This window comes from Crocodylus siamensis, chromosome 6, assembly GCF_052110815.1.
Source record: "Crocodylus siamensis isolate JL-2025a chromosome 6, ASM5211081v1, whole genome shotgun sequence".
NCBI lineage: Eukaryota > Metazoa > Chordata > Crocodylia > Crocodylidae > Crocodylus > Crocodylus siamensis.
In genome coordinates this window covers 92,945,649-92,965,239 of record NC_143400.1, presented here as the reverse complement: position 1 = coordinate 92,965,239, position 19,591 = coordinate 92,945,649, and the positions used below count along the sequence as shown (strand labels likewise).

The 19,591-nt window shown below is 49.3% G+C and overlaps 1 protein-coding gene and 1 long non-coding RNA gene across 7 annotated transcripts in view; one reads left to right on the top strand and one right to left on the bottom strand.

The window, feature by feature from the left end:
* The first annotated feature begins 31 nt into the window (after positions 1-31).
* LOC149863192 (uncharacterized) lies at positions 32-19,384 on the top strand. Its single transcript, XR_016443118.1, has 3 exons — positions 32-549; positions 15,593-15,651; positions 19,163-19,384. It is a non-coding gene; the product is annotated as an uncharacterized LOC149863192 (long non-coding RNA).
* ABCC5 (ATP binding cassette subfamily C member 5) overlaps positions 8,188-19,591 on the bottom strand; it is a 68,594-nt gene continuing 57,190 nt past the window's right edge. For all 6 annotated transcript variants that reach the window (XM_090053198.1, XM_090053199.1, XM_090053200.1 and 3 more), the window contains 7 exons: positions 19,259-19,348; positions 16,559-16,748; positions 15,485-15,644; positions 13,633-13,711; positions 12,394-12,507; positions 10,879-11,047; positions 8,188-8,683 (listed from right to left, as the gene is read on the bottom strand). In XM_090053198.1, the coding sequence (XP_089909324.1) occupies positions 8,586-8,683; positions 10,879-11,047; positions 12,394-12,507; positions 13,633-13,711; positions 15,485-15,644; positions 16,559-16,748; positions 19,259-19,348 (900 nt within the window). In that variant the 3' untranslated portion in view covers positions 8,188-8,585. The remainder of the gene's footprint in view (positions 8,684-10,878; positions 11,048-12,393; positions 12,508-13,632; positions 13,712-15,484; positions 15,645-16,558; positions 16,749-19,258; positions 19,349-19,591) is intronic.

The following is a 19,591-nucleotide window of genomic DNA, read 5'->3' as shown; positions in this document are numbered from 1 at the left end:
GGGAGCACAGCGCCGCCGGCCCGGCCCGCCAGGGGGCGCCCGGCCGGCCACGAGCCGCCGGCCTGCCCGGCACCCCTCACGGCCTGAGGCCCGCCGCCTGCCCGCGTCTCGTCTCCAGCCGCGCCCGCCTCCACCGGCGGGGCCGCCTGGCGCCTGGCGGCTGCCCGAGCCCCGGCCGGGCACCTCGTCGGTCTGTGTCTGGGCGGGAGGCCGTTGTCCCGACGGGCCGGCCCCAGGGCCTGACGGGCGCTGGGCGCAGCTGGCAGGCAGGGCAGGACAGGAGGGTTTCCGCGCCTGCCACCGCGGGCCAGGGCTGGCAGGAGGGACGTGCGAGCCGTGGCTGAGCCCGCACACGCTGCCCCGACCTGCCCCTGGCAACTGCTACGAGGCCTCCTGCAGCCTTTGATCTCATCACCCCAAAATAAGTAGCTGCCATCCTGATCCTCTTTCTCCCGGGCGTCGTCGGAAGCGCTGCTCTCCACCCCTCTGCTATGCTCAAAACGAAGCGGGGTCACAGGACAGCTGCAGGGAACAGCTGCGGTGTGGCGGGTAGGTACGAGGCTTGCTGCCCTCCTGTCTGGCGTCTGACCCCGCTACGTAGCTGGTCCCGCAAAAAAAAGTCACTGAACAAATCCTTCCTCTCACGTATTTCCTGGACATCACAGCTACCATACTGCTCCCCTCCTGTCACCACAATGTGTTCCTATCTCTGGCTCCGTCCTCTACTTACCCAAATCCTATTCCCATTTTATTAATAGTCCCAGTCCCATTTTCAAAACCTGGACACCCTTTGTGTTGTAGCTGTGACAGGCCCTCGATAAAGCAAAAGAGGTGGCACCTACATTTGTCACCACGCAGAAACACTGCAGCATGGAGAGGGTGGCTGTCAGCTTCAGGTGCCACCAGCACCACCTTATTCATAAACTCCAACCTCTAGTTTTTCATGCCTTATTTTTTCCAATAGTCATTTCTGGATGGAGGAGAACAATTATGCTTATAGCGTCACAGATCATAGACAAAGGGGGTTGAAGGGACCGCAGGAGGTCACATCTAGCCCAACCCCCTGCTCCAAGCAGGACCAGCCCCAGCTACAGCATCCCAGACAAGGTTTTGTCTACCTGGGTTTTGCAAACCAAGGATGGAGACTCCGCCACCTCTCTGCGTATCCTGTTCCAGTGCTTCTCCACCCTCCTAGTGAGAAAGTTTGTCTTTATATCCAGCCTCAACTTCCCTTGCTGCAGCTTGAGCCCAGTGCCATCTGTCACCACTGAGACCAGTCCAGCTCCAGCCTCTTTGGAGCCCCTGCAGGGAGTTGAAAGCTCCCATTAGATCCCCACTCTGTCTCCTCTTCTCTAGACTAAATAAGCCCAGTTCCCTCAGCTTCTCCTCATAAGGCATGTGCCCCAGTCCCCAAACCATTTTTGTTGCCCTCTGTTGGACTCTCTTGTCCACATCCTGTCTGTAGCAGGGGCCCAAAACTGGACACAGGACTCCAGATGTGGCCTCCTCAGTGCTGAATAGGGGGAAGAATCACTTCCCTTGACCCACTGGCACCGCTCCTACCAGTGCAGCCCAGGATGTCGTTGGCCTTCTTGGCAACAAGGACACACTGCTGGCTCCTGTCCAGCTTCTTGTCCCCTGTCCCCCCAGGTCCTTTCCACAGAGCTGCTACCCAGCCAGTCACCCCCAGCCTGCACCGGTGCAGGGGATTGCTCCCTCCTAAGTGCAGGACTTTGCACTTGTCCTTGTTGAACCTCATGAGATTCCTTTTGGCCCAATCCTCCAGTTTGTCTGGGTCACTGAATCCCAGCCCTCCCCTCCAGTGTATCTACTACTCCCGCCAGCTTGGTGTCATCTGCAAACTTGCTGAGGGTGCACCACATCCCATCTTCCAGGTCACTAAAGAAGTTCCCAGTCAGCCTGGAAATCACCTCAGGGGTTCTTGTGTGATACCAAGTGATGTTTTCACCTCATGAGATTTATTTCAATCCAATCCTCCAATTTGTCAAGGTCTCTCGGAACCCTAGCCCTACCCCCCACCATATCTACTACTAGGGAAAATCCTAGGAAAGTCCATCAAGGAGTCTATCTGCGATAAGCTTGCAGAAGGTAAGATTGGGAATGACAGCCAGCACGACTTCATCATAGGCAAGTCCTGCCTTCCCAACCTCATCTCCTTCTATGACCAGGTAACTCGCCACCTGGACACGAGAGAGCAGGTTGACATTGTATACCTTGACTTCTAAAAGGCCTTTGATTTAATATCCCACAGTGTACTCTTGAGAGAATTGGAGGACTGTGAGCTTAACTCCGAGACAGTCAGGTGGGTGAGCAACTGGCTGCAGGACAGAACCCAGAGTCGTTGTGAATGGATCCGTGTCATCCCGGCAAGAAGGGGGCAGTGGTATCCCGGCAGAGTCGGTGCTTGGTCCTGTACTTTTCAACATCTTTATTAACAATTTGGGTGTTGGCGTGAAGAGCTCACCGGCCAAATTCATGGATGACACCAAGTTATGGGGGAGTGTGGTCATGCTTGAAGATAGGCAACAGATACAGGCAGACCTGGGCGGACTAGCAAGTTGGGCGGATCGTAATCTGATGAAGTTCAGTGTCGAGAAATGTCAAGTGCTGCACCTCGGGACAAGGAACCCCCACCACACCTACAGGCTCGGCGGCACCAAACTGACCAGCACCACGAATGAAAGGGACCTGGGGGTAATAACAGACCACAGTATGAACATGAGCCGGCAGTGCAATGTTGTAGCCAGCGGAGCAAATAATACTCTGGGGTCCATCAATCAATGCATCTCCAGCAAAGCCAAGGAGGTGATTCTTCCGCTCAGCACTGGTGAGACTACAGCTGGAGCACTGCGTCCAGTTCTGGGCACCGCACTTTAACAAGGGCGTGGACAAGCTTGAGAAAGTCCAAAGAAGACCCACCCGTATGATCAGAGTCATAAAAGGCAAGCCATGCGAGGAAAGGCTGAGGGACCTGGGACTCTGCAGCCTGAGGAAAAGGCGGCCAAGAGGGGACCTGGTAGTAGCTTACCGCTACGCTAGGGGAGGACATCAAGGGCTCGGTGAGCAACTGTTCACCAGGGCATCCACAGGGAAAAACAGGAGTAATGGCCACAGACTCCTGGAAGATCGATTTAGGCTCAACGTGAGGAAAAACTTCATAGTCAGGGTGTCCAGACTGTGCAATAAGCTCCCTCCAGAGACGGTGCAATCACCGACCCTGGACATCTTCAAGAGGAGACGACGGTCACCTCGCCGGGGTCGCATGACCCCCAGTTGTCTTTACTGCTTGGTGCAGGAGGCCAGACCCGATGATCTTCCGAGGTCCCTTCCGGTCCCTTCCAATCTATGGATCTACTCCCCCCAGCTTGGTGTCATCTGCAAACGTGCTAAGGGTGCACGTCAATATTTTCATCGATGAGCTGGAAAATTGGATGAACTGCTACCTCCATGGGACAGGACAGAAGTAAGCATGAGCTATCCAGCTCCCCACATATTGTATAACCATTTGTTTCTATCCTGAATAGACAGCGCTTTTTTCCCTTGGTGTTTTTGTGGAGGAACAAGTGAAGAGGGAGGTTCACTGGAGCTGGATATAAATTAAACACTGACAGCCCGTGGCCTACTTCAGGATGGCTTTCAGGAAGGTATTTCAGCTGGTTTCACTGTATTTGAATTGGTCCAATACAGCCGTGTCATGGCAGTCTCCCTGCTATTGGTCAAGAATAGCATTCATCATGGAACAGCAGGTTTGATACAACAGAAGTAGATGTGGCAACACCCTCAGGGAAACTCCAAAAGCCTGTGGTGGGTTTTCTGGCTGACTTTTCAGTGTATCTCCAGGTTTCATTCTGCTTAGCAATTTAAGGCAAGAGCCCTGGCACTAGTATAATGCTGGTAACAAACTTGAACTGAAGTTGAGAGCAGGACAAACATCCATGTTTTCAAGACCTATCCAAAACAGACATGCAAAAGGCTCCAACTACCTCTTCACAAGACAATGCAACTTGTGACCTCAGGATGAAGCGATTAAATACAAACTAATGTGGGCCAGCTCTTCCATGGCCGAGGGGATTCTGCCTTCCTTCCCCCAGGTACTAGCATTCTCTGCAAAGTACCTCAAGAAGCAGTATGTTTTTTGCCCCATCCCAAGACCCAATTCTGCCTCACCTTTTTATCCTCACTTCCTATCTGCCAGATCAATCCTATTTGCAGGTCTTACCTCTTCTTTTCTCTCAACACTTCCATCTTAGCTGCACAGTTCATCTGCCCTCAACCATTCTCATCCTCCTCTTTCCTTCTCACATGCACCTTGCAACCTTCTCCCTCTTCTCCTCATTACATTTGCAGCAGCTGGAGAGGGCACAATTACCACTTACATTCTGAGACTATTCGGTCTCTTTCTGGCTGCCCAGAACAAGGATGAAGCATGGACTAGAGATACTGGCCCAGTGGGCCTCGTCTTGAGTGACCTCCAGATGTAGGTGTTTCCATTCAGCTACAACAGCGCAATTTTTGGAGCCTAATTCCAATCTCAGTTACACTGACCGAAATACAGATTCAGTCTTCCCCCTTCTCCTTAGCAGGTAAGCTCCCACTCCATCCTGCATCTAGTAAATATTCCTGCCCCACGAAGAAATGTTCTAATGTTTGCTGTATGGCTCGGGTTCAGCTGCACTCACTTCAGCCTGAAGTGGGCTGCTGGGGTTCATAGATGCTAGGTCAGAAGGGACCTCAACAGATCATCGAGTTCAAGCCCCTGCCTAGGCAGGAAAGAGCGCTGGGTCAGATGGTTCCAGGCAGATGCCTATCCAGCCTTCTCTTGAAGACGCCCACAGTGGTGGAGAGCACCACCTCCCTTGGGAGCTCATTCCAAATTTTGGCCACCCTTACCATGAAGAAGTTTTTCCTGATGTCTAGCCTAAATCTGCCGTCTGCCAGTTTGTGACCATTGTTCCTGGTTACCCATGAGGTGCTGTGGTGGACAGAGCATCTCTGATCCCTTGCTGTATCGCCCTAATGAATCTGTAGGTGGCTAGAGGATCACCTCTTAGCCATCTCTTGTGGAGGCTGAAGAGGTCCAGGTCCCTCAGTCTCTCCTCATAGGGCTTGTCCTGTAAGCCCCTGACCATATGAGTGGCCTCCTCTGGACCCTCTCAAGTCTATCAACACCCTTCTTGAAGTACGGCGGCCAAAACTGGACGCGTACTCCCAACTGTGGTCTGACCAATGTCATACAGAGGGAAGTATCACCTCCTTGGATCTATTCGTCACGCATCTGCTGACGCACAAAAAAATGCGGTTAGCTTTGCTGATGATCGTCACAGTGACGACTCATATTCATCTCGGAGCGCACTAGGACTCCCGAGATCTCTTTCCACTTCTGTGCTGCTGAGAGGGTCACTTCCCAGCCAGTCGATGTGCTGGATATGTTTGCGCCCTAGGAGCAGCACTCTGCACTTGTCCTTGTAGTACTGCATCCTATTGTGTTCTGCCCACTTCTCCAGCCTGTCCAGGTCCGCCTGCAATCGTTCCCTATCCTCCAGTGTGCACTTCACCCCACAGTTTAGTATCGTCCTCATACTTGGACAGAGTACACTTCACACCCACATCACTGATGAAGATATTGAAGAGCACAGGTCCAAGGACCGAACCCTGCGGGACCCCACTACCCACATCCTTCCAGGTTGATACCGACCCATCTACTACCACTCTCAGGGTGTGACCGCTAAGCCAATTTGCCACCCACCAGACCGTGTACACGTGTGTCACAGGGTTGACACAACTGAATCCAACCAAGAGGTACAATGAAGCAGAGAATTATTTTTCATCATCATGGCCCAGATTTTGAGTCTCCACGTTACTCAGCGTCCCTTGATGTACGATACGTTTTCACCATCCCGCCCTAGAGCAGGATCTCATGGGAGACAGGTAAGACTTACTGTTCCATCATTTTACTACTCTCCTGTAGGACAGACACTCTTCATACTGGTCATGCAGATGCAGAAGCAGAATCCAAGTCCTGGCAAAACCTCAGTTTCTCTCTCATGTTGCCTTGTGGATAAAGATATTTCAGTCTTACTTAAACCCTTGATGCTTCCTCCCCAGGCTAGACTGTAAATCACAGGCCCTGAGGGGCCAGGCCTGTTTGCCCTCAATGGCCAGGATAAAACTAAATAATAAAAAAGTGGGCATTTTCTTCTTCCATGATCCAAGCACTTACTCCCATCTTGCCCGTTCATCCAGGCTGTTGACCCATCTCTCTGTTCCTGCCCCTCTCACCCCAGCAGCTACCTCTACACTTCCTGCATATTTCACTCCCAGTATCTTCCTCATAGCTTCAGTGTCCCCTCTTCCCAAATTCCTATTTAAACAGCTACCCTTCACCTTACGTGAAAGGGGAATCTACCTCCTGCCCTCTAGCTGCAGCAGATCCATCGACTTTATCCACTCTGCCCTCTAAACATAACGCCAAGTAACAGTGGCCACTGTGGCAAGTTGTGACTCACAAATGCAGGCTACTGCATTGGCTACTTTAGCCCCTGATCCTCCACAGTTAGCTTTGTGTGCTTAACTGAAGGCTAACAAGAAGCAAATGATGCTTTAAGCACTGCTCATCTGTACACCAACACCCAGCATGCTCTGCTAAAGCTGTGGTTTTCTTGTGGTAATGGTAGCTTAGCTGTGGGTCTGGAATGAGACTGGGCAGGCTTCTCTTTAGGATAATGAAGTGGATAATTAAGCGCTGCCACCTTCCTCAGATCTCACTCTTGGGCAGGAATGCTCAGCGTCTTGTTAATGCCAGACAAGGGGTACCTTGCGATCCTTGTCTTACTCAGCACTTACCCCTTCACTTACATGTGTAATATTAACAGTAAACAGCGTTGAACTAACTTACTAGATTTTTAAAAAATGGGTGTCCTGAAAGCAAACTGAGGTTCAGATTTGTACATTCCTGCAGCAGTCTAAATAAATAAAAAAAATCCCAGAGCAAGAGAACTATTCGATGGGTCTCGCCCCACACCATCCAAGATCCTGCTACTGAGGAACGATCGACACCCTCCAAAGAAACTGCTGCATACAAGGAGTTTATAAAACCCAAAATAGTTTTTATTCATATTCACTTCAGATGTTTGCCTCGACGAGACATTTTGCAAACATGCTAAGGCTACAAAATGTCTAAGTTGACAAAGACATGCAACGCTGACCGCTCAATAAGTCACAGCTATTACAGGAGCAACCATGCCCACCCGGGCCACTGGTCCCATAAAACAGGGATGGTGTACAGTGAGCATGGTAACGTACCACACAGGACTCAGTAACCTGAGGTAGGTCTCTTTACAGTAAGAAAACAATATTCTACACCAGTGCCACACCCTGATCAGCAGGAACCTGTTTAGAGTTAGAGAAGACTTGGGGTAGGGGGCTGTTTCCATAACAGTTGTGCAGGAGAGAAAACGAAAGGCTGAAGTACTATATAAGCTTAGTATAAATGAGCCATCTGAAGGGTTCGTGTTACATCTGCTAAGAAAAGCCAATCTAAACCCGTGAGGAGCATTAGCAGCTTCAAGATAAAGGATTCAGCTGGAGCAGCTCTGAAAAGACAGACTGTATCGCCATCCCCCAGGGCACGGATGTGAACCTGATGATTATTTTATTGTAGGTCATTCCATGAACATCGAGATCCTGGGTGAGAGTCAGATCAGCGAAGCAGGAAGAGCTTGGGTTAAAATAACTAAACCCTGTCAAGTTCTTAGGAAATGCTGCTGCATTTCTCCTACAGTACTAAGGACACTGTGCAGTCGTGGGATTTCAGGTGACCTGGAAGTGGTTTACCTCCCAAAACCACTTGAGAGATCATAGACGCCCCACCCTGGCAAAGCATCATGGGAAGCAGCAGCAGCTGCTGCCACTGCATCGGTGATGCTCCAAACCTTCTGGATAAGTTACAATGCAATAGTTATACCACAGAGCCCTTCCCCCTGCGCTAGACAACACGGATGGGACATTAAAGGACACTACTGCAAAGCTTCACTTCCATTCAGACACGTGGAAAATCCGGCACTATGAAAAGACCAATTGTAAGAGACAAAACGGTGTCCGATACAGCCTGAACAAAGCCGGATCTCCAGTATCGTAAACTGTACAAAAATGATAGAAAAGAATATGCACTGTTATTAATACAGTGCTCATTTTAATATAAAATAAACAGCTTACATTTCCACTGTAAATATAGGCTATATACAGAATTATGTATAGATATAGCTACATGTATAAAGCTTCATTATAGGCCTCTGATACATTTATAACTATGGCTCCCTGAGCCATTTGTAGAGTGCATTTAATAACAAAAAATTTAGTGTTATGAATATGGAATAAATACAGTAATAAAATCATGAAGAAGTCTTCTTCTCACAGGGATTTAAAAACTCTCCAGCTTGACACATTGTACTAAAAACTAAAAGATGAAAAGGCAATAATCTGCTTTGAGAATGAGGAGGAAGAGGAGCAGACCTGCCACAGGCAGGGAGTGGAGCCCCCAAATTAAAGTGTCTTTGTCCTGAATATTAGCCCTTGACAGCAACCTTGTTCTCTGCAGCAGCAAACATGGCGGAGAAGCGCGAGTTCTCGTTGGCCAGGAGGGCAGACGGGGTGTCAAACTCCACTACCTAAAAGCACAAGGTGAAAGCGCATGAGTGAAATCCAGCAGAAAACAGGTTTGCGCGCCCGCTGCAGCAATGTCACAGCAGCGAATCTGGGCGCTCCAGCAATGCCAGTGGAATCCTACCCACGGCAACGTGGCCTACCCCCATAGTGGCAGGCACAAGGCACCCTCCATTTGCTTAGAGTTTTGGTGCTAATTGGGCCAGAGACGCTGTTCTGTGGGCTGAAGCCTGCAGCAGGAGAATCCCTGGGGTACATGCCCACCCCTCTTTCTAGGTCCTACTTTCAGTCTACGAGTGGCATTTGGTTTTGGAAATAACAGTTTGTTTATCGGGAGATGACAAACCCTTTGCCTTCCCTTTCTTTTTTCCCCTTTCCACTTCATAAAACTGGTCCCATTTTTTCTTCCTTTGTACAAAGGCCTGGAGACAGAAATGCAGAGTCCCTGGCCAAAGGGCACCACATGACAACACAACAGATAAGGGGCGAAGGGGACACCATGGCAGAACTGTTAAACCCTCTTGCAATGGCTCCAGAGGTAGAGTTTGAGGCCTGTGACAGAGTCATGCCCAAGGCCACCCCAGTCAACCCAGCTGCATGTGGATACCTGGTCATTCAGGCTGGAGAGTCAAAAGTAACTAGACGTGATACCAGCCCTATTATTCCTTTGTGCGCCTTCTCCATGCTACCCCAATGGGCTGCTGGGCCTTTGATCTTTCTAACAGGCAGACCAAGAGGAAGGAATGAGCAAACTGCCTCTCAGCGCTTCAAGTAACTGTTCCTCTAGCCTCAGTGGCCTGGGGATGCTCTCTCCAAAGCCAGGCAGCAATCCATGAGCCAGCTAGGAGTGTTAATGGGAGTGCTCCCAGCTCTCTTGCAGCCCAGGATGCAAGAGTAAACCCTGACTCTTCCATTAGGGACACAGTCTAGCTGGCAGAGGCTTGCAGCAGCCTGCACCAACCAGGCTGTAGGTGTCTGCAGGTTGGCAGGGACTACTACCCAGCCACGGGCAGCAAGACCTGATTACAGGTCTGCCCAGAGGACTGGGCCAGCTGATGCAAGTAACTGGCTGCCCACCAGAAGCTAAAAGGCTCCCAGGGAAAAGAGCCAAATGGGATTCCAGAGTGTGGAGCAGAGGAAACAGGAAGGCGGTTGGGCTGGAGTCAAGCCTGAGCTGAGCCGTCCTCCCTGCCTCCCAAGAGAACACACATGGGAGATCCAAGCAGAGGGATGGCGTGTTGACAAAGACTAAGTGCTGGAGCGAAACCGAGAGGGAGATAACAAGTGAGTGGTGGCACAACCTGGCCTGAAGACTCTCGTGGGTCTGGCAAAAGCCCCCTGTGGATTGCATGCGTGTTTCCCAATGATCTGTTTCTGTTGATTCCTACTGGGGTTTGCTCCAGGGGAAGCGCTAATAAACAGGGCTGTAAACAAGCATCAAGGACTGTTCTGAGCTGAGCAAGTGATTCCCCAATCCACAACATATGCAGCAGCCTCTGTGCATCAGTGGCTGTGTATGTTAAGGCAGGAAAGGAATGGCTTAGGGGGATGTGCACACAAAACTAGCAGATGTAGGAGACATTAAGAAAAAACAAACAAAAAAACAAACAAAAAACACGTTGGAGAAGAGACTAATGCACAGGCAGCAAACTCTCAGCGGGGGTGGGAGCCACTTAGGATAGTCCAAACAAGGCTGGACAAGATGCTGGGAGTGGCCAATAGACAACAAACCTACATTGAATCTTGCAGCAGGACCGAGGTGGAATCCAATGGGTTTTCCCCTTCCAGTTTCTAGGACCTGGCAATGTTTCCCTGGGTTTGAGTTTACCATTTACAGTTCCCCTATGTAGAAACTTGAAAGGCTCTCTCTTGGGCTCTGTCCATCATTACAGGATTGCACAAAGGAAAGAAGCCTTGAACCCTAATGAGGAGGCAGGCATTTCTTCCCCCCGTTGCAATTAACCCTCCAGTGAAGCTGTCTAAGTAATGAGCTAGCTCCTACAACCCTGTTTCTGAGGGGTACCTCTCTGGAGGGTGAAGAGTTTCACTCCCTTTGAACCTGTCCCGATAAAAAAGCCCTTATTACCAAGGAGGTGAAAGACTACATAGCCAAAAGCATGGCAGCTCAGCTACACAATCAGCACCAGCAAACAGGTTGCATCAAGGATTGTGGCCACAAAGGCAAAGCCCTGCCACTTGCCTGTCCTTGTGTTAGCACCATGATCCGATCAGAGCCCAGTACAGTATGCAGGCGGTGAGCAATTGTCAGCATAGTGCAGTCTGCAAATGCCTCCCGGATAGTCTCCTGAATCAGCAAGTCAGTCTCTGTGTCCATAGCAGCTGTCGCTTCATCCAGTATCAGCACCTGAAAGGGCAGATAAAGGAGGCTGTTTATGTCCTGGATAACTTGCTTCACTCCAGTGCAGAAGCACACTCAGAGGGCTGGAGATACAGGGATGCCTCCCTTCCTAACTCCTATGATAACCAGGATGACTAACAACCCTGACAAAGCCTCTTGTACCTGAGCAGGACCCACTATTCAACTCCCCTTTCCACACTTATGCAACTGCTTTGGAAACACCTGCTCCCTGGGCCTTGCTTGCAGGGAGCATTTTATGGTCACGTGCATGTCCTCAAGACCCGACACAGAAGGGACTGTGCCAGACCTCAACCCTAGTTGCATTTAGTTCTGCCTTCTCAGAGATGTGAACATTTCCAATGATCTGTTCCCGATGGAACAAAGCCTCCAGCGCCGAGTACAGCAGCTCAAACGCTTTGGAGAGATGACACCACAATAGAACAAGAGGAGTCAAGGAAGTCACCACTCTGGGGCTGTGTACCTGTTCACTCCTCCAAGGACATTAATGCTGGTGCCTGCCTAGTCACACCTCTCTAGCTTATTTCACACATGTAGCCTGAGAAAGGAACAGATTCTTCAGCTTCTCGCTTTGTCTAGCTTTACTTAGCCCAAGCCCATCCCATCATGACCGGAGAGAGGTGACAGCACCTCAACTGTTTTTGTGCAACTTGGTCCCCTTAGTCTGTGCTTCCTGTGTCCATAGGAGACCTGCCACTTGGAAACACTCTTCTCTTCCTGCAGAGCTCTGAGGAGCCCACCACACTCCCCTCCAAGGCTCTGCGTTGCCACCTTTCTGGAGTCAGCCAATATTGCTCCTTAACAGACACCAAGGGAATAGCAGTTAAAGCCCAGGCATCCTCTTTTTCTCCTCACATGCAGACACTAGTCTTCAATGGCATCTCACTAGCTAGGCTACGCAGGGTACGCACAAGAAAACACAGAATGCAGCAGGGAGAAGCGGTGATCTTAGGTGCCTTCTAAGCCTGCAGTAAATCTGATGCTTCTGAGTGGGGCAGAGAGTCACCAGGCTGATGGAAGTAACCTTCCTCAGAGGCAGACAGGAAGGCCTCAAGGCTCGTTTAGTACAAGGCTCTTTTCAAGGAGCAGGGTCCTCTTCAAACTCCACTTGGGTTGGACTGACCAGAGCTCTCTCAAGGTTTTGCTTCACTGATAATACTGAGCTTCTCCACCAGGAGCAAAAGCCTTAATATTTTGCAGCACAGAATGGTCCCACCTTCCATTTCTGAACTTGTATTTCAGGATACAGTGAAACGAAAGTCAACCAGCTGGAGACGTCCCACGATGCAGTTACCACCCTCTCCCCAGAGCTTCCCCCTCATTCCTCCACTCACCTTACAGCGACGGAGCAAGGCTCGGGCTATGCACAGTAACTGTCTCTCTCCCACAGAGAAGTTCTCTCCGTTTTCAATCACTTCACATTCCAGTTTCATGGGCAGCTGCGCAATCTGGAAGGCAGAAAGGCAAAGAGCTTTAGACCACTGCGCTGATTTGCTGCATCACCACCACATGAAGGAGATGGGGCCTTGCTGATCCTATGGACATTCCGTCTCAGCCGAGGGCAGGCAAGTGCTCCATTCATCACCTCCCTCTTGCTATGGTGTCTGGATGCTGCCCTCTCCATCCTCAGGAGAAGTGGAGCATACTAAGGAGCGCACTAGGCTAGAACCCATCTAGACAGAGCTACCAGACCTGCTCACCTAGCAGACAGCCTGGCTGAAATGGCTCTGGCACTTGATAAAGGCTACCGTGCACTGGCACTGGACTCCTGGACCAGAAGGGCTACACTAGCACAACTACATCACTTGGGGAGAGGACTGTTGAGTGAGGTAAGCTTAAAATAAGGCAACACGCCTCATTTTAAAAAACTTACAGTACTTTCAAAAGTCACAGCAGTCTGAACAGACCCTCCCGACAGCCTTCCCTGCCAAGTGCAGAGAGCAAACATCCTGCATCCAAGTCAGGCACCCAAATGCCAGGTAATCTAGCCACAGGCAGAGAAAGCAAGTGACACTGCAATCAGACTTGCTGCTGATGCCAGGAAGCAGGCCAGACGCAAAGGCCCTCATGCACACACAATCCCATCATTGGGAGAACAATTACTCCTATGGCTTGTAGTTTTGAGGGTGGTTAAACACTGGAATGTGGCCTCTAAAAAGAGGCTGTGGAATTTCCATCATGGGAAGTGGTCTAACTTGGAGTGGTTTAGACAGGACTGATCCTGCCTCGAGTCAGAGGATGATCTAGATCATCTCCTGAGGGCCCCTCCAGCCTTTTTTCCCCCTATGACTTGTATATCATACTAGCTCCTGGGAACCTAGTCATGGACCAGAATCCTAGTGTGCCAGGTGCTACAGTAAGAAAGATGGTAGCTTCTCCAAGGAGTTTACAGTGTAAAGCATACAAAACAAAGCACGCTCTCCAAAAAACAGCCAGGAAGAAAAAGAGCTCATTTCCCTTTCAAAGACTTTCAAGTGAAGTGGGTAGTAGTGAAACATCCAGGTGAGACCTCCATCATTTTCTCCCCTCCTTGTTTGGCTTCTGCCCCCCTTCCTAGCGTGCATCATACTTACACATTCTTTCATGTGAGTCCTTTCCAAAGCATCCCAGATTTGCTCCTCACTGTACTGGTTGAAAGGGTCCAAGTTTGATCTACAGGAGAAAACATTACAGGAATCATTCACCAATTCAACACTGAAGGGCAATACTGCAGTGACACTCACAGTGGCCTCCTGCAATTCACACCATGAAAACCAGATCTTCCCGGTATACCAGAATTCAAATGACCAAGAAAAGGGAAAAAAGCACAAAGATGCAGAAGTACAATGAAGAAGTAAAGAGCAGAGGTCACATGTAAAATGACCTAAGCCAAATAACCATTCCCAACTCCGAGGGTCTCTCCCCAAGTTCAGATTTCATGTGCTTTTGGCAGCATGTGTTGTGTCGCTGTTCTTGTGTTAACAGCAGGTTGAATGGTTGTGCTAACAGGTAAGAAAAGTCTTAAGAACAGCACCTGGCACCCAGCTCTCTGCAGGTTTGGCTCGTGTTTCACAGATCAGGTGTTTTTACCTTATCATTACCCTCACAAGGTCAGAAACAGACAAAGCATGAATAGGACAGGAAGGAGGCAGGAAGCCACAAAAGGATCAGGTGAGATGACCTGCTGAATGCTACAAAGTTAAGTCCTCTGCAGAGTAAGGAAGCCTAATTGTCTGAGGCATTTAAATACTGGACAAGCCAACAAGTCAGACACAGTCCTTTGACCCACCCCCATCCTCATCAATAAATTAGGTGACTGTGGCACTGATGCCAGCACAGTTGGATGGGTAAAAAATTGGCTGATGGGGCACACCCAGAGAGTAGTGGTGGACGGGTTGTACTCAACCTGGCAAGATGTGAGCAGTGGGTTACCCCAAGGCTCAGTCCTCGGGCCCGCACTATTTAACATCTTCATCAGCGACTTGGACAGGCAGTGGAAAGCACGCTGTCCAAGTTTGCTGATGACACTAAGATGTGGGGTGAGGTGGACACACTTGAAGGGAGAGAGAGGCTGCAAATAGAATTAGCCTACAGAAGTGGGCAGATGAGAATAGGATGGGGTTCAGCATAGACAAATGCAGCGTGCTGCACCTTGGGAGATGGAATCCACAGCATACATACAGGCTGGGGAGCTCCCCACTTGAGAGCACAGAGGCGGAACGGGATCTTGGAGTCATTATTGACTCCAAGATGAACATGAGCCGCCAATGCCAGACCGCAGCCAGCAAGGCCAGCCATACCTTGTCATGCATCCAAAGATGCATCTCAAGCCGGTCCAGAGAGGTGATATTCCCCCTCTATCCGACTTTGGTCAGGCCGCAGTTGGAGTACTGCATCCAGTATTGGGCGCCGCACTTCAAGAGGGATGTGGCCAGCCTGGAAAGGGTTCAGAGGAGGGCCACCCACTTGGTGAGAGGGCAGCAGCACAGGCCCTATGAGGAGAGACTGAGGAACCTGAACCTGTTCAGCCTCAGCAAGAGGAGACTGAGGGGGGACCTAGTGGCTGCCTACAAACTCATCAGGGGAGATCAACAGCAGATAGGTAGAGCCCTTTTCTCCCCAGCACCCCTGGGGGTGACGAGGAACAATGGTGATAAGCTGATGGAGAATAGGTTTAGGTTAGAGATCAGAAGGCAATATTTTACAGTTAGGGTGGCCAAAATCTGGAACCAACTTCCCAGGGAAGTGGTCCTCGCCCCTACCATGGGCAAATTCAAGAGGAGGTTGGATGATCACCTGTCTAGGGTCTAGTGAACCCAGCATTCATTCCTGCCTGTGGCAGGGGGTCAGGCTAGATGGTCTGTTCAGGTCCCTCCTACTATGAAACTATAAGTCCATTCAACCTAATCACCCTTACCCGTCTCTACTGCTAATGGTCCTACTAACCTCACAGTGCCACTGAACAGTACCGGCTCCTGGGGGATTATTGAGAGTTTGCTGCGGAGATCTGCTAAACCGATGTCATTGATTTTCACCCCATCAATTTTTATGCAGCCTCCAGACAGTTCAACCAGACGGAAGAGCGCCATTCCGAGAGAGGACTTCCCTGGATGGTGAGAAAGAAAAAAATATATATATATATCAGCTGGAGTTTCTGTGGACCAGTGAGCATTTTAAAAAAGCACAGTAATAATTTGTTTAAAGGAAGCAGAATATTTTAAAATGTCAACCTATGTTTACTCCAAGCAGTGCTGGGAGATCCAATCCAGGCAGGGGTGGGATTCACCTCTAAGCCAGGAATGGGCAATTATTTTGGGCAGAGGGCTGCTTACTGAGTTTCAGCAAGCCATCGAGGGCCACATGACAGGCAGCTCAGGGCAGATTGATATTAATTTTCTAAATATTTTAAGGGGTCCCATGGGCCACATAAAATGGCCTGGCAGGCTGCATTTTGCCCACCCCTGCTCTAAACTAAGTGCCACCGATTGCTCATTTGGAAACAGGAATTCTTAAACCTACTTTTCATCTGCTGTCAGTCTTCTCTAGCATGGGTCTGGATGAACACCTTACATATTACAGCGCTCCCGAGATGATTCAAGCTAAATCTGGCCCTCACATTGGTCCTAGCAATTGCCATTAAGTCAATGAAACTGGAATGAGATTATTTAAGGCAGCATTCTATGCTGTGCAACTGATTTGAATGCTGGAAGAGGTGATAAAAGCATGTTAGCTGAGGAGTAGCATGATTCTCTCCCTCTTTTCAAGCAGCAAAATCCTTTCCCTGTCTTTCTGTGGATCCCACTCACACATGTGAGCACCCTCAATGGAATCCATATTTGGAAGAACCACAGCTACAGCAAGGTGAGTAACGGTTCCTATGCACCTCCCAGCTTGTCCAAACACCTTGGAAGTGCAGGGAAGCCTTTTCACAGTGATGCACAGGGTTTCACACCAAAGAACTGCTCCATCAGATCCCCGAGTCTCTAACCTCTGACCTGACTGGACACAGCATCTCCTCACCTGACCCTGTCCGCCCAACGATACCAATCTTCTCCTTGGGTTTGATGGTAAAGGACACTTTCTTGAGCACCAGAGGGAGGTTCTCCCGGTAACGCATCTCTGCATTTTCAAAGGCAACTTCCCCCTCCTGTGGCCAGTCCAGAGGGGGAGCTTTATTCTTAATTCGAGCTGGAGCTTCCAGAGAAAGCGTCTGCAGAACAAGAGAAAATAACACCTAGTTTCCAGTAAGGTGAACATGGGCCAACGCTTCAATGCCATTTGCAGCAGGGGCTGGTTTCCTCTTGATGAAGACTTTCACAATTCTTTTTCCCTTGCCAAGTTCGGACGCTGGGCTGAGCCCTGGTAATTAACTCTGAGTGGTACTCTGCACTTCACACTATAGGCAGCCCTATATGCTGCTCCAAATCTCACCTTCATGAGCTATGAATGGAGGCAGTGCAACTGAGTGGATAAAAAAGGGCCCTGGACAGGGACTCTGTAGACCCATGTTTAAGTCCAACTCAGTTACTGGTTTACTGCATAGGCCTGGGCAAGTTAATTCCCCCATCTGTAGTAAAACAGGGTAATGATAGTGACCTCCTTGGTGAAGCACTTTGAGACCCAGGGATATAATGTCCTATGTAAGAGCCAAGGAGCATCACTATTAACAAGCAGAAATTACTCAAGTTCTTGGGAGCCGGAGGGGAGATTGCAGAGCCGCTGAATACAGAAACTGCCCAAAAAAAAAAAAAAAAAAAAAAATCACTGTTCTCCTGCAGTGCTACCAAGTTCCATGAAGCTTCTTTCTTCCCTATGTTTACTATGGCAGGGCCATGTGTATGCTCTGACTATTAGCCAAGTAGCATCTGTGCACATGAAATACGTACAAAGGGGATAAAATACAAAAGCCTGGAAGGTTTGGCCCCCAGGCCCTGCCCACCTACACAGCTATCCAGCTCTGCTCTTCACTGCTGCACTCCAAGCTGCTCATGTGAGAACCTTTGCTACAGAACTGGTAGTATCACATTAAACAGAAAAATCTGAAAAACAGATGCAATCCTGGAGAGACCCGTTCATCTGCCGCAAGTTTAAAATGTGGCAAATTGCCACTTCCCACAGCTCTGCCCCTTACTGGAAAGCAGAGATTAAGCTGGCATTTTCGAAAGCTACATAATGTTCGGAGGGGGGAACTGCCCTAACACAACAGCACCACATTTCTTTGAGCCTGGTGCCTCCACTGAAAGAAGCCAAATCCTGGACTTCCTAGGAACAGGAACTGCTGGCAGCACAGAGCATCTTCTAGCTTGCAGGCGCACACACACACGTCCAGCCTCCCCAACAATCAGAACTGCTATGACAAAAGATGTAGAATGCCAATTATGCGGCAGCAAGAAGCTGGGGTATGTAATGGTAGGAAAAGTCAAATATCCTTTTATTACAGAACAAAAAAAACACAGTTCATAGAACACTTCCAGAGCCAAGCACGGAAGAAGTCCCAGAGAAGCTTTGTTCAGTGCTGAGCCAGGCAGGACAATACACACCACATGTACAAGAAACACCCTTAACAAGCAGGGTTTTTTCACTGAAGATTTAGCTGTGATATATACTCCCCAACCCCCCTGCCCAGTTAGATCCCCCACAGGACATCCCAGAAATGGCTTGGGTGGTAACCCACCATATAAAACTTCCTCCCAGTGACTGCAGGAGTTCAGGTTTCTTTGTGCATCTTCACAATCAGTGTTTCCTTCCCTGCTCCATGCACAGTGCAGGACAGCAGATAAGATTTGGAGCCTGGAGCTGCCAAAATGACATCTCTATGAAAGCAGTTTGCTGAACTACTCAGGGTCAAGTGCTCTCTACTACTCCTTAAAAGGCCCAAAAGAGGTGGCAAGATCTGAGTCTCCTGGAAGAAAGAGTGTTCATGGGCCAGGGAAGAAAAGCAGCAATTCAGATGCTTCTCTTGGCCCACTCCTCCCTGACAGCCACTCAAGCCACACTGCAGTACAGACAAAGCTGTGGAACAGGAGTTACTGCTGGCGAGGGCAGCAGCAACTCGCTATACATTCAGCAATACAAGTTTCTCACACTTGCAAGGAGAACACATCAGCTGTCCCAACTCCTTCTTCCTTTCAGCTGTCAAAGTTCTCAGCAAAAAAGAACTCCTCATTTTTCAGAGTGCATATGTTTACAGCAGATGGCTGCTGCTTGGAAAGCAAGACTCTTAATGGGAGACAGCAGCACGGGGCACAGGGTGAGCAGCACAATCAAGTGGGTGAAATTCCATGGGTTAAAAAAAAAATTGTCCCATTTGGTCTGGGAAAGAGCACCACACAGAGACGGGACACTGCCCTAAAATACTGCCATGGATTCCCATAGTGCCCCTTCACCCCATTGCGCGTACACCCCTCCCCCCCCCGTTTCATTCCTTTCTACTGCAAACCCTTGCAACTTTTGAATATCTTATTAGGGTTCAGTCCTGCCAGACACTAAGTTTCGTTACCAAGCAAATGGATCTGGGGGCACCAATTCTGTGAATTTAAGCACATGCTCGGTGTAAAGAAATCATTATTAAGAATATGCACCGGTGTTTGCAATTTCAGGATCTTATTTTCTGTTCTAAAACAGGTGTCAGTGGAGACATGCCAGCTCCCCTGTCACCCTGAAAACAGGACCAGCAGTGAAGAAATGCAGAAGAAACAGAGAGATGCATCAATGCCTTACCTTGATGTAATGATCGATCCTCTCCACTGAGGTGAAGCGAGCCTCTGTTTCTGAAGCCAGTCTGACTGTAAACTGGAATAACCCTGTCAACTGCAAAAATAGAAAATAGAGGTTTTGAATCATTCATTTCACAGAGTTTTACTGGATTCATTTATTATTAGCAGATATAAGAGTGTCAGCATGCCACATTAACTTTGATGTCTTGATGTAAAATGACCCTGTCTGTGACAGTTTAATCCTTGAAAATAACCTTGTTGTCCATGGATCACCCGAAGAGTCAGCAGGACAACTAAGTACCCAAAGTAGGTGTCCGATAAGTAGACATTTAAAATG